This window comes from Arachis ipaensis, chromosome B02 (assembly GCF_000816755.2).
Source record: "Arachis ipaensis cultivar K30076 chromosome B02, Araip1.1, whole genome shotgun sequence".
NCBI classification, from domain to species: domain Eukaryota; kingdom Viridiplantae; phylum Streptophyta; class Magnoliopsida; order Fabales; family Fabaceae; genus Arachis; species Arachis ipaensis.
In genome coordinates this window covers 94,179,771-94,193,138 of record NC_029786.2, presented here as the reverse complement: position 1 = coordinate 94,193,138, position 13,368 = coordinate 94,179,771, and the positions used below count along the sequence as shown (strand labels likewise).

The following is a 13,368-nucleotide window of genomic DNA, read 5'->3' as shown; positions in this document are numbered from 1 at the left end:
ATGTCTGATGAAGATATATCAAGGTTTGACCATTTGTCTTTTGATATTTATGATAACAAGATCAGTTCTGTGAATTTTGCAGCTATAACCACAATTTTGACAAAGACTAGTAAAATGAAGTTAGCCAAAATTGTTGCCGTTGAGCCACTTTTTGTGGTAGATCACTTGCTCTCTCATGTTTATGGGGAGGTTACAAGTCTTCGTAGGTATGAGGCTTCTGTTACCATTGTAATCAAAGGTCAAAAAAGGAAGTTGGAAAAGATTCTCATTGCTTTCACTTCGTTGGATTTCTCATCCAACCACTTTGAGGGGCCAATACCAGAAGAGATCATGAGATTCAAAGCATTGCATGCTCTTAACTTGTCACACAATGCTTTCTCAGGTCATATCCCTTCAACTTTGGGAAACATGGGAAATCTTGAGTCCTTAGACTTGTCAATGAATTCTCTGAGAGGAGAGATTCCCAATGAGCTTGCAAGTTTATCTTTTCTTGCCATCATGAATCTGTCTTATAATCATCTTGTGGGAAGAATTCCAACAGGTACTCAAATCCAATCTTTTGAAGCGGATTCATTCATAGGCAATGAAGGGTTGTGTGGGCCACCATTAACCCAAAATTGTAGTGATGAAGGAGGACAAGGACTGTCACAACCGCCGTCATCTGAAACTACTAACTCTCATAGTAGTAGTTCAATTGATTGGAGTTTGCTAAGTGTGGAGTTGGGATTCACTTTTGGGTTTGGAATCTTTATCATGCCACTCATTTTGTGGAAGAGATGGAGGTTGTGGTACTCCAAGAAAGTAGATGATGTGCTTTACAAGATTGTCCCTCAACTTGATTTTGTATATGAACGTCGTGGTGGGAAGAGATATAGATCTTTAAGGTGGAAGCCTTATTGATTGTTGTTTCACTTTAATTTATATGATGTATGTATGTTGTTGTTGTTTTCTTTTCTTTTTCTTCTTTTTTCTTATTTTCCTTCAATTTGTGTGTTATCAATATAAAAATAAAGACTTTGTTGTTGGGAATAAAGAGTATGATCACAATTCAATCAATTATGTATCAAATAATTTGTTATTGTTATTATATTAAAATGTTAATATAATAAGGCCCTTGATTAAATTTAGAGATTTATTATTGTGATAGTGATCATAACATTGAGAGATAAATCTTTTATAATTTAATCTAAATTGTTTTTGGTCATAGGATTATTGAAAAGGACATTAATAATCCGGAAAGATCAATATATATATAATGGTCTTCATTGGATGAAGATTAATATATCTCATTTATTAAATTATATATATATAGATGATGCATATAGAGATATGACCATTGAACTGACTCACTTTGAGAATTCCTAATGGTTATAATTACCATATATTTGTCAATAGGATATTCTCAAGATGAACATGGTAATAGAGTTTCCTTTGACCTGCGACTGTCGTAGTAATTAATAACATATTTATTATACTTTGATTCCGAACACCTAATACCCTAGGGTGCTAGTTGAATGGATATTAGGTATGATTTAAATACTTGTAGAATTAATGATTAGTCAATAAGGAATCCGTCAACTCTCGGTAAAGAGTTTGAACTCTATGATTATAATGACTGAGATGAATAAAACCTTGGCCAAGGGATTGATTGAACGAAGAAATGAGTTTCTTAAGTCATTCGCAGTTCATTATAATAATGGTAACAAGTTAGAGTTTGACAATTAAACCATACTCTAAGGGTTAACCAAGAGCTAGAAAGATGGAAGGAATTATACTTTGTTCTTCTAAGGTTCTTAGTAAAAATATATTACTTTATACTATCGGGTCGTTGAGAAGTGTTGCTAGATGCCAACCTTGATTAGTAAATTTAGTATGACTAATTTACTACCCGTTTAGTATTGAACCTACGGGGTCACAAACTAACGAGTGTTCTAATTTTTGCTACAAAATTATTTAATTATTATTTAATTATTATTTTGATTTGATCAAATAAATAATTATATTAATTCAAATGAAATATTATTATATTCTTTGCTAGCACCAAGAATATAATAATAGTATGATAATTGAGAATATTAAATGAGATTTGAGAATAATTAGTTATTCTATTTCTAAATTTGGATGAGATCCTAAATGATTATGTTTTCAAATTGAGTTATGATATGATTCACTGGTTGTCACCGCCGATAGTGGTGGGGGTTGATGGTGGCTGATTTGCTTTGTTGATTTTGCTCTGATAGGGTTAGAGTCGCTGAATTTGAGACTTTGGGCATTTGGAGAGATTGAAGGGGGAGGGGTGTTCTCATTCTAGGCTGAGGGAGTTTTTTTTTTGTGGAATCAAAACGGCGCCGTTTGGTGTTGATTAAAGAACCGGACATTTAAAAAACCCGACCGGTTTTAGGCATGGCAAAAATTCCCGGCGGGGCGGGTATCCGCGAGGATTTACCCGCCGGGGAGCAGATACGGGGAGTGATTTATACCCGCGGAGACGGAGGGAGTTTTTTTTTTGTGGAATCAAAACGGCGCCGTTTGGTGTTGATTAAAGAACCGGACATTTAAAAAACCCGACCGGTTTTAGGCATGGCAAAAATTCCCGGCGGGGCGGGTATCCGCGAGGATTTACCCGCCGGGGAGCAGATATGGGGAGTGATTTATATCCGCGGAGACGGGGGACGGGACCCCGTATAATAAACGGGGCGGGGGCGGGGGTAGAGGTCCCCGCCCCATGGAGACCCGTTAAATTCCCGTTTAGATGAAATGACGGAAATGCCCTTATATATATATATGTGACTGAACCATTGGACAGCAACCCTAGCCGCACATATGCTTCCATGAATTCCTGCTTCAGAGACAGAGTGAGAGGCTCGTGATCTCGTCTCCTCTCCTCTCCACTCCTCCTCAAAGCTCAAACCATTAGTCCCTCTCCTTCTCAAACACCGCTAACCGCCGACTGCCGACCGCCGACCACCGCCTCCCACCTTCTGGGTCCCTCAGCGTTGGAGTCTCGTCTCATCTCCTCTCCACTCCTCCTCAAAGTTCAAACCCTCTGCCCCTTCTGTCTCCTTCCCAAACACCGCCGACCGCCGACCGCCGCCTCCCACGACCCGCGCCGCCTCCCACCTCCTGAGTGGCTCGGTCTCTCACTGGTGATCCCGAGCTCACTGTCGCTGGTCGTCGTCTTCTTCTCTTCACCGTTCGTCCGCCAAATCGCCGGTCTTCGCTGTGGTTTCTGCGTCGGGTAAGTTGATTTCTGAATTTCTGAACTTCTGATTCTGATTTATGATTAAGGTAATTAGATTTTGAATTTCTGAATTAGGGTAATTAGATTTTGATTTCTAAATTTCTGAACTTCTGATTTTGATTTGTGATTAGGGTAATTAGATTTTGATTTCTGAATTTATGAACTTCTGATTCTGATTTGTGATTAGGGTAATTAGATTCTAAATGGTGTTCAAGCATTAGCTGAGATGCCTGTTTTCGCTACTATTTTCGCTATGATTTCATGGGTGTTTTGTTTTCATTTGTTCTAAATTAATTTCATTTTCACATTGCACATAACTCCAACAATGCTACCATATATCCTAAACGAAGGCAAGCAAACACATTCATGCAGCATTTTCTTATAGTTAAATTATAATTTTTAATATGTAGGGGATCTAAGGACTGAGGAGGAACAGAATATTTTTACTTGGATTACAAAAGTTAGGAAAAGGTGATTGGCGTGGAATTGCAAGGAACTATGTTATATCAAGGACCCCTACTAAAGTGGCCAGTCACGCTCAAAAGTATTTCATCAGGCAAAACAATGTGTCTAAACAGAAAAGATGCTCCAGCTTGTTTGACATGGTTGCAGATGAAGTTTTTACTCTTGTCTGCAATTACTATCCATGAAATAATTGTTTTTTTATTTTATTTTGCATCAAATGAACATTTCTGCCACATAATCTACTCATGTTCATTGATAAAATTACCCAATTGTTTTTATTTCTTTAATATTGTTAATATCTTTGTTGTTGTTAATGTTGTTGATGTCTTTGGAGATAAGGAACATGTTGTTAATGTATTTGTTGTTAATGCTTTGGAGACAAGGAATATGATGATTGATATGGTTTTTTATTTTTTCCCCCAATTTTTTCCAATTTTTTTTTAATTTTGTAAAAATCCACAGATATCCGTGGAGTTCCCGATCCCCGGCGGATATGGAGTCCCCGTTACCTGTGGTGGGGACGGGGCGGGGACGGGGACTGGATATGTGGTGAAGGGGGCAGGGGGCGGGGGGCATGTCCCCGCCCCCGTGGGTACCCGTTGCCATCCCTAACCGGTTTAGTCGGTTTACCGGTTGACCACCGGTTTGATCGGTTTTAAACCGGTTTTTTGTAGAACGGTTTTGGACATCAACCGGACTGGCTGGTCCGGTCCGGTTTTCAGAACATTGCTTTCGGTATCTTGAACAAACTTAAGTAATACACTGGCAGACTATTTAAAACTGATTTGATCATTACCAACTTCCCAGCTTTGTTCAATACTTTAGCTTTTCACAGGTTGAGCTTCTCCTCCACTTTGTCTATTATAGGCTTCCAGGTCTTCACCAACCTCGGATTTTCTCCTAAAGGGATTCTCAGGTATTTAACTGGAAGGGAATCACGCTTACAACCCAACAAGCGGCACATACGCTAGATCCATTGTTCGTCACAATTTATTGGAATCAAGCTCGACTTATCAAAATTGATACTAAGTCCTGACATCAACTCAAAGCATCTCAGGAGTCGCTTGTAATTCTTGATAGTCTTCTCTTCTAGTGGACAAAACATAATTGTATTATCAGCAAACTGTAGATGTGACAACTCTATACTATCTCTCCCAACCAACAAATGGGATATGCGGCTGTTCCTCACTGCTTCTCCAACCATTCGATGCAGCACATCCACAACCAAGACAAACAAGAAAGGAGAAAGTGGGTCACCTTGTCTCAGCCCTCTTTCCATTTTGAACGGCTTAGTCGGTAAACCATTTACAAAACTGACATAGATGATGTGGCCACACACTCCATAACCCATGATCCCCATCTATGTCCAAATCCCATCTTTTGCATTACTGTGTCCACAAAGCTCCACTTGACTCTATCATATGCTTTTTGGAAATCAAGCTTGATTATTACAGCCTCTTTTTTTCTCAGTTTAAGCCAGTTTATTGTTTCACACGCGATAAGTACCCCCATCATGTATTTTCCTTCCCTTTACAAATGCGTTCTGAGTTTCTCCTACTAATTCTGGCATCACTGATCTCATCCTCCTAACCAGCACCTTGGAAATAACCTTGTATACACACCCAACCATACTAATAGGTCGTAGGTCCTTAATCTCCCTTGCACCAATGAACTTCGGTGCCAGTGCTACCCAGGTGACATTGGAATCATCCGGTAACCTGAATGTCTGAAAGAACCCCATCACAGTTGCCGTGAATTCAGTTCCAACCTCGCCCCAACACCTCTTAATGAAATTCATATTGTATGCATCACAGCCTGGTGCCTTAGAAGACTCGCTATCCTACACAGCCTCTCTGATCTCCTCAGCGGACGTCAGCGTCTCCAAATTCACAGAATTTTCCTGGTCTATCCTACCCACCAGACCGTCCCTGAATCCCACCATCGGAGAATCTTCCTGGTGATATAAATCCTTATAGAACTCTGTAATTGCAATTTTTATTCTAGCTTGATTCCTGACCAGTCTGCCGTTGATTAACAGTGTATCAATCCTATTATTCCTCTTTCTTGCTGAATCTATATTGTGAAAGTATCTTGTATTTTTGACCATATCCTTCGCTTGCCTAAATCGAGACATCTGTTTCCAGTGAACTTCTTTTCTCATATACCACCTCTCACAACAAGTAACTAGTGTCTTTCTTCTAGCCTCCATCGTTCCATCATACACTCCATTGCTTACCATATCATCAATCTTTTTAATTTTTTCCTCAAACTTCATAATCTTCTTGTCCATCTCACCAAAGTTGGCCTTGTGCCACCTCCCTATCGGAGTCATCAAAGCCTTCAATTTATCCGTGAACTGTATCTCCCCCAATCCTCTCTACTCCTCCTTCACCATTCTGTGAAAGCCTTCATGTGTAAATCAGGAATCTAGGCTTCAGAACGACCTTGGACCTCCCCTCAGCTTCTTGTCTTCCACTAAAATAGGACAATGATCTGATAAGCCCCTAGGTCCACCTCGTAACCGGGCCTCAGAAAACTCTTCTAGCCACTATAAGCTAAATAGAACTCTATCTATACGACTGCAAAAATGCCCCCGAAACCATGTGAGCTTACGATTAGTGAGCGGCAAATCCACTAAGTGCATATCTTTTATCCAATTCTTGAAGTCATCCGCAGACCGATGTAAAACAACAGTACCTTGTTTTTCCTCCATATGTACTATTTCATTGAAATCTCCCATGTAACAACAAGGAATCTGACATAACCCAGTCATGTAGCTCAGCTCCTCCCACACCTGCACCTTCTCATCCCTATTGTGTGCACCATAAACTAAGAAAAAGGCGCAATTGAAACTACTCTTTATCAGGACCCCTTCAACACACAACCATCTCTCCACCTTATAGCAATTATTCATTTTAAACATTGATTCATCCCATATTAACAAGAGTCCACCTGCTGCACCCTCAGAGCCTACGTATTCCCATCCCGCACCATCTTGCCCCTATATTCTTGTAACATCAAACCTCGTCACTACCTGCCTTTTAGTCTCAATCAAACCCAACAGATCTAATCTATGTTTATTCTTTAGATCCTTCACCATTCTAATCTTTCCATCACTCCGTAACTCCATAACATTCCAAGAGCTAAAAATCATTTAAAAATCTTTTGACACACCTGCTTCTTATGTTTGGGCCTGCAGCATCTCAATTTTTCTTTCTGCTTCACCATTTTTCTTTGCGAGCTATTTCTTCGTTCTGTGCTTGGAGTATTGCCATAATGTCATCTTCTTCATTGTATAGCATAGCGCTTGACTCCTTAGCCAACTCCCAGGTCCTTCTGTTCTCCAGCATCTGCTCCTCCAATTTCGATTCCTGAGCATCACTGTCTTCCGCACCTGTCTCACCTTGCTCACGTCTCTGGATCCGCGAACCTGCCTTGAGCGCTGCCACCAATCCGCTTCACCCTTCCCTCCACACCAACCTCGTTCGAGTCCCCATGTTCGTCGACTCCCGTCCGGTGCTGTGCCTTCTCACCATTAGCCCCATTATTAGATATGGTTCCCTGTATATCTGTCTCACCTCCGTCCTCACAGCGAAGATCTTCACCCGCTCTCCCTACCGTCACAAAACCATCAGCATTGGAACGAGCATCTTCTCCTTGGCGCAGCCTGTTCTCGTGACCCCCAGACCGCCAGCACGCCCCGTCCCCATCCCCAGCGAGCATGTCGCCGCCACCCTCAGAGAGGCCCACGCTGTTTTTTCTCCTCCTGTCCTGCTCGCACGCACCGTTGAAGGTAATGGCCTTCACCCGATCCGGATTCCTCAACTCCGGCCTAGTTGCTGATCCACTTACTTCTGATGGAGTTGGGCCCATCAGGGCATAAGTCCCTTTCTCCTTATTTTTGTTATGGCTGGCCCAACCCTTAATTAGGCACATTGTTTTTTGTTTTCCTCTAGTAGGTCCCCTTTCCAGCCCATTAAAGGCACAAGAGATTGTTCTCTTAGACTCTAACTCCTCACTCATAACGGTCCCTCCCCCGAAATCAGCCAAGCCTTGATTCTCGCCATTAATGGCTTGATGTGTTACGATTTTCAAGCGATTGTGGTAATCACTCTCATTATTCCATTCGTTCAAAATTCTTGGTGGAATTACTAATCTGCCCTTGTCTTCTTCCTCTCCCCGTGTTACCATCATCAACCTCTCCTCGTCTTGACCACCATCACGCGATGATGCTACATGATGTTTTTGCCATATATCCACTCCTGGACCCTTACTTGTTTTATCGTGGTTCCTTTGCTCCCTATTTAAAGACCTTCCATCACCAAGTCTTCCTGTGCATTCCAGATTACACGCCTCATGTCCAATCTCCTTCACTAACACATCAAAGCCCTCCGTGCCAACGGTGATATGAATCCATCCCTAAATTACGTCTATTACACAGGTATCAATCTGCACCTGTCCTACAGTAAACAAACTGCACAATTTTGTCTCTCTATCACACCCAACTACTTCACCTCATTGGCCTCCTATCGTTTTGAATGTGTCGACAGACCATGCGTGTAGTGGAACCCCAAAACATTCAAGCCACACTCTTTGAGTTTTACTATGCTCCAACTCCTCCCACTTCCATACACTGTGGAACAAATGCAGTAGGCGATTGATGTTTAAGGTGTATGTTTCTTCAGCATGTATAGCACTATCGAAAGTCAAGAGAGCTTTGTACGCGCCCATTTCCTTAACCTGGACGACATTAGGTAAGTTCTTCACGATCGTTTCCCGCAAGGATCCAAAATTAATTGGCTTTGTCGTGCCCACTACAAGACTTCGCTGTAGCCATTCCAAAATTTCCTTCGCCACTGCTGCCTCTACCTTCTTCGTCCAACCATTTCCATGTGGGTCCTTCACGACCTTCTTGGCCCGTAAATCCTGTCCAAATGACACATCATCATTCGGCACTACTTCTCTATCTGGCTTCCAATTCGTGAGGTTTTGTGTTTCATCTCCTCTTTGTCCATTATTTGTGTTCATTGCTCCCGACCTTCTTTTGTACTTAGCCTCTCCCACAAAGACGACCTTACCTCTTAGTCTCATTCGATTCATTTTCACTATAACTTTCAACGCCCATCCTTTTGTTGTGTACCGAATGAAAGTGAAGATGTATATATTTTTACTTTTTTTGTTTTCAGGATAGATATACATCATTGATGCGTCCCGTCCAGTTGAACAAATGGAATAACTCTCGTTTTGATATGTCTTCCGAAAAATTACTCACAAAAATGGTGAAGAAATCATGCTCTAAACGCCGATACTCTTTTTGTTTCCAAACCCTAATATTCTCTAGATCTATCCCTCCCAGTGTTTTTCGCCCACACTCTCGCTCTCTCTCGCTCTCGTTCTCTCATTTTTACTATACGAGTTGATTTAATTGATTCTCTCATTTATTAATGGGTGATTTATTATTGAACTATATCTTGAATTTCCATATCAAAGTCATGAAGTTTGTTTCATCAATGAAGAATAAGTGGAAAGATTGTTTGTCTGTTTCGTGCAATCACAATCCGGAAGACTTTGCTCAGTATATCCGGATAACAAAATCAAACCCTATGCAATTAATTAGACTATCTGAGAATGTGTATACATTTGTTGACTTAATTACTACCAAACAAGCAGCATTGCTGATTCTCATTCATGACTCACGCTATCTCCTTTTCAAATTCAATTATTCAAATTAGCGGTCTGTTTCACGCTTTCACTTTTTTTTCTTTTGGTTTATTAAAAACTTAGTATATTTAATATATGGCCAATTTTATAGTGACTTTTGTTTGGTCTCTAAAAAATAATTTAGATAAAAGTATTTAAAATTTTTTAATTTTTATATTTTTAAATTTAAAATTAATTATTTAACTTATTTTAGCAATTAGATAACATCTTTTAGACACCATAGCAAACACCTTAATACATTTTAATCTAAGAATTTATTTTTGATGTATATAAGCGTAAAATAATTTTACACATGCATCTAATTACGTAACATTATATCAACAAAAATAATTATCTTTTCCATTGACCGCATGAATAGTCATTCAAAAGAATAAACGTGATTGTACGATTGTGTAAATTCGTGCATCAAACTTAAATTCTTCTATCTAAATACATTAACTTTTAAAATGAATAAAATAAAAAAAAATATAGTTAATTTGATGAGGAGGGAATATAATGTGTGATTTGCAATCTATAAAAGGAAGGATATAACATATAATCAAATGCTAAAAACCATTTATCAATTATCATAGATAATAAGTTGCTTCCCTCCAATGATGATGATGAGAACGACCCTTATTATATTGGCTTTGCTTGCTAGAACCCTTGTGCCTAGTGAACTTTACCATCACCATTAATGCTGCTACTTCCCATTGTCTTGGTCATCAACATTCTTTGTTGCTCCATTTGAAGAACAGCCTCGTATATAACCAAACTCAGTCCAAAAATCATTGGAACCATGTTCACGATTGTTGCCACTGGAATGGAGTCTCTTGCTACAAGGGACATGTCGTGGATCTAGATTTAAGCCAAGAATCTATAGTTGGAGGTAACTTCAGCAGTCTCTTCCACATGCAATATTTGCGGAGTTTGAATTTGGCTTATAATGAATTCCACTTTGAAATTTATTCTGAGTTCAAAAACCTGAAGAATCTCAGGTATCTGAATTTGTCAAATGCTGGTTTCATGGGGCAAATTCCACCTGAAATCTCTTACTTGATCAAGTTGGAGACTCTTGATTTGTCTACCACAATCACTTCATCATCAAAACATGGTTTGAAACTTGAGAAGCCAAACATGGTAGAGTTTGTGCAAAACTTTACAAGAATGAAAGAACTGTATCTAGATGGTGTTGCAATTTCAGCCAAAGGAGAGGACTGGTGCCATGCTGTATCTTCCCTGCAAAGTCTACAAGTTTTGAGTATGTCATCTTGCAATCTCTCTGGTCCTCTTGATTCTTCATTGACAAAGCTTCAATCTCTCTCAATACTTCAACTAGACCATAACAATTTGGCAAGCCCAATTCCTGAGTACCTTGGTAATTTGTCTAATTTAACCACTTTGCAACTCAGAAGTTGTGGTTTGAGTGGAGTCTTTCCAAAAAATATCTTCCAAATTTCATCACTTCATGTCCTTGATGTGTCAGATAATCAAGGCCTTCATGGTTCTTTATCAAACTTTCTACATCAAAGATCTCTCCATTACTTGAATCTTAGCCGCACAAATTTCTCAGGACCTTTACCACAGTCTATTAACAAGTTAAGACAATTGTCAACACTAGATCTATCAAATTGCCAATTCAATGGGACAATTTCCAATTCATTGTCCGATCTTGCCGAACTTGTTTATCTTGATTTGTCATTCAATAATCTTACTGGTCCTCTTCCATCTTTCAATAGGTCCAAGGCTCTGAGAATCTTGTATCTTACTCATAATTATCTAAAGGGCACACTTTCACCCACCCATTTTGAAGGCCTTATAGATCTTGTGAGCATTAATTTAGAAGTTAACTCTCTAGATGGAAGACTTCCTTCATCTTTGTTTACACTTCCATCTCTGCAGCTGCTCTTTCTTGCTGACAATAGATTTGATGGCCAACTTGAAGAGTTCCCAAATGGTTCCTCCTCATCATTAGAGATGCTTGATTTAAGTGAAAACAATTTTGAAGGGCGTGTTCCTTTGTCTATCTTTCAACTGAAAAGTCTCAGTTTACTTCAACTTTCCACAAACAAGTTCAATGGCACCATACAATTGAGTGTTGTTCAAAGGCTACAAAATTTGGCAACACTTGGTCTCTCAAACAACAACTTGTTAATTGTGGATGACAATGATCTTCCATTCCCCAAGTTGATCAATCTTTGGTTGGCTTCATGTAAGTTGACGGTATTTCCTGCATTTTTGAGAAATCAGTCTTCTTTACTCTTTTTAGATTTGTCCAACAACCAAATTGAAGGAACAATACCCAATTGGATTTGGAGACTTGAAATTCTATGCTTCTTGAATCTTTCCAACAATTTTTTGACTGATATGGAAGGTCCTTTCCAAAATCTTAGTTCAATTTTGTTCTACCTTGATCTTCATGGAAATCAATTACAAGGACCAGCACCCATTTTCACAAAAAATATTGTTCATCTGGACTACTCAAATAATAGATTCAGTTCTATTACACCATCAGATATTGGTAATTCTATTCCTGACTCAGTTGATATATTTTTCTCAAACAACAATTTTTATGTAAAAATCGATGAATCCATTTGCAATATTTCAACTCTTAGAATGCTTGATCTTTCATATAATGGCTTCATTGGCAACATTCCTGAGTGCTTGACAACAAGGAAGAGTAGCTCTCTGAAACTATTAAATCTTGCTGGAAACAAACTCAATGGCCACATTTCAGATACATTATTCTCAACTTCATGTTCTCTAAGGTTTATAGATCTCAATGGAAATCTTTTAAATGGAGGCCTCCCAAAATCTTTGGCTAACTGCCAAAATCTCCAACTCCTAAATGTTGGAAACAATCAATTAATGGACGAGTTCCCCTGCTTCTTGAAGAACATTTCTTCGCTAAGTGTCATGGTTTTAAGGTCAAATAAGTTCTATGGACTTCAACTTTGGGAAACTTGAGAAATCTTGAATCCTTAGACTTGTCAATGAATTCTCTGAGGGGAGAGATTCCAACTGAGCTTGCAAGCTTATCTTTTCTTGCCATCATGAATCTCTCCTATAATCATCTTGTAGGGAGAATTCCAACAGGCACTCAAATTCAATCGTTTGGAGCAAATTCATTTGTGGGAAATGAAGCGTTATGTGGACCTCCATTGACACAAGGTTGTGGTGGAGAAGAGCAAGGGTTGTTACCAACATCATCTAAAACTACTAACTCTCATGGTAGTAGTTCAGTTAATTGGAGTTTGTTAAGTGTAGAGTTGGGATTCACTTTTGGGTTTGGAATATTCATGATGCCACTGATTTTGTGGAAGAAATGGAGGTTGTGGTACTCCAAGAAAGTAGAGGAAGCTCTATACAAGATTGTGCCTCAACTTGATTTTGTATATGAACGTCGTGGTGGGAAGAGATATAGATCTTTAAGATGGAAGCCTTATTGATTGTTGTTTCACTTTAACAATTCCACTAGGGAACAAGAGGGATTCACACAACTCCGGCCAATTTTTTAATGGGCTGGATCTCAAAATTCATCTTAATAAAAATAAGTTAATATATATGGATGTTTCTTTTATTAAGTATCAGAATGTTTTTTTTTTTTTCATATTAAATGGATGTTCTTTTATATATTTTTAAATTTTTTTATTACAAATGTGAATGTCTTTATTTCTTTAAGAATTTTATAGTTTTTTTTTTAAATTTTATAGATATCTAATTATTTTTGTCAAAATATAACTGAATATTTCTTTTGTTAAGTATTAGGATGTTTTTTTTCATATTAAATAATTTTTTTTTATATTTCTGTAATTGTTTAAGAATAATTCGTGCTCCACTACTCTTTCCTTAAACAATTCCTGAAGTTGAACCAAGTGTAAGGCAGAGATGGATTGAATTGTGATGGAATCGCGATTTGACCGATTTGACGGTGTGTATTTCTGAAACTTATTTCTGAAACT

The 13,368-nt window shown here is 38.8% G+C and overlaps 2 protein-coding genes and 1 pseudogene across 2 annotated transcripts in view; 2 read left to right on the top strand and 1 right to left on the bottom strand.

Annotated features, from left to right (window-relative positions):
• LOC107627687 (receptor-like protein 12) overlaps positions 1 to 1,039 on the top strand; it is a 3,776-nt gene extending 2,737 nt beyond the window's left edge. Inside the window, exon 2 of the mRNA XM_016330512.2 lies at positions 2 to 1,039. Coding sequence (XP_016185998.1) covers positions 2 to 900 — 899 coding nt within the window. The 3' untranslated portion in view covers positions 901 to 1,039. The remainder of the gene's footprint in view (position 1) is intronic.
• LOC107627686 (uncharacterized mitochondrial protein AtMg01250-like) lies at positions 4,674 to 5,066 on the bottom strand. Its single transcript, XM_016330510.1, has one exon. It carries the CDS (start codon positions 5,064 to 5,066, stop codon positions 4,674 to 4,676), a length of 393 nt encoding a protein of 130 aa, XP_016185996.1.
• LOC107627685 lies at positions 9,151 to 12,893 on the top strand (annotated as a pseudogene).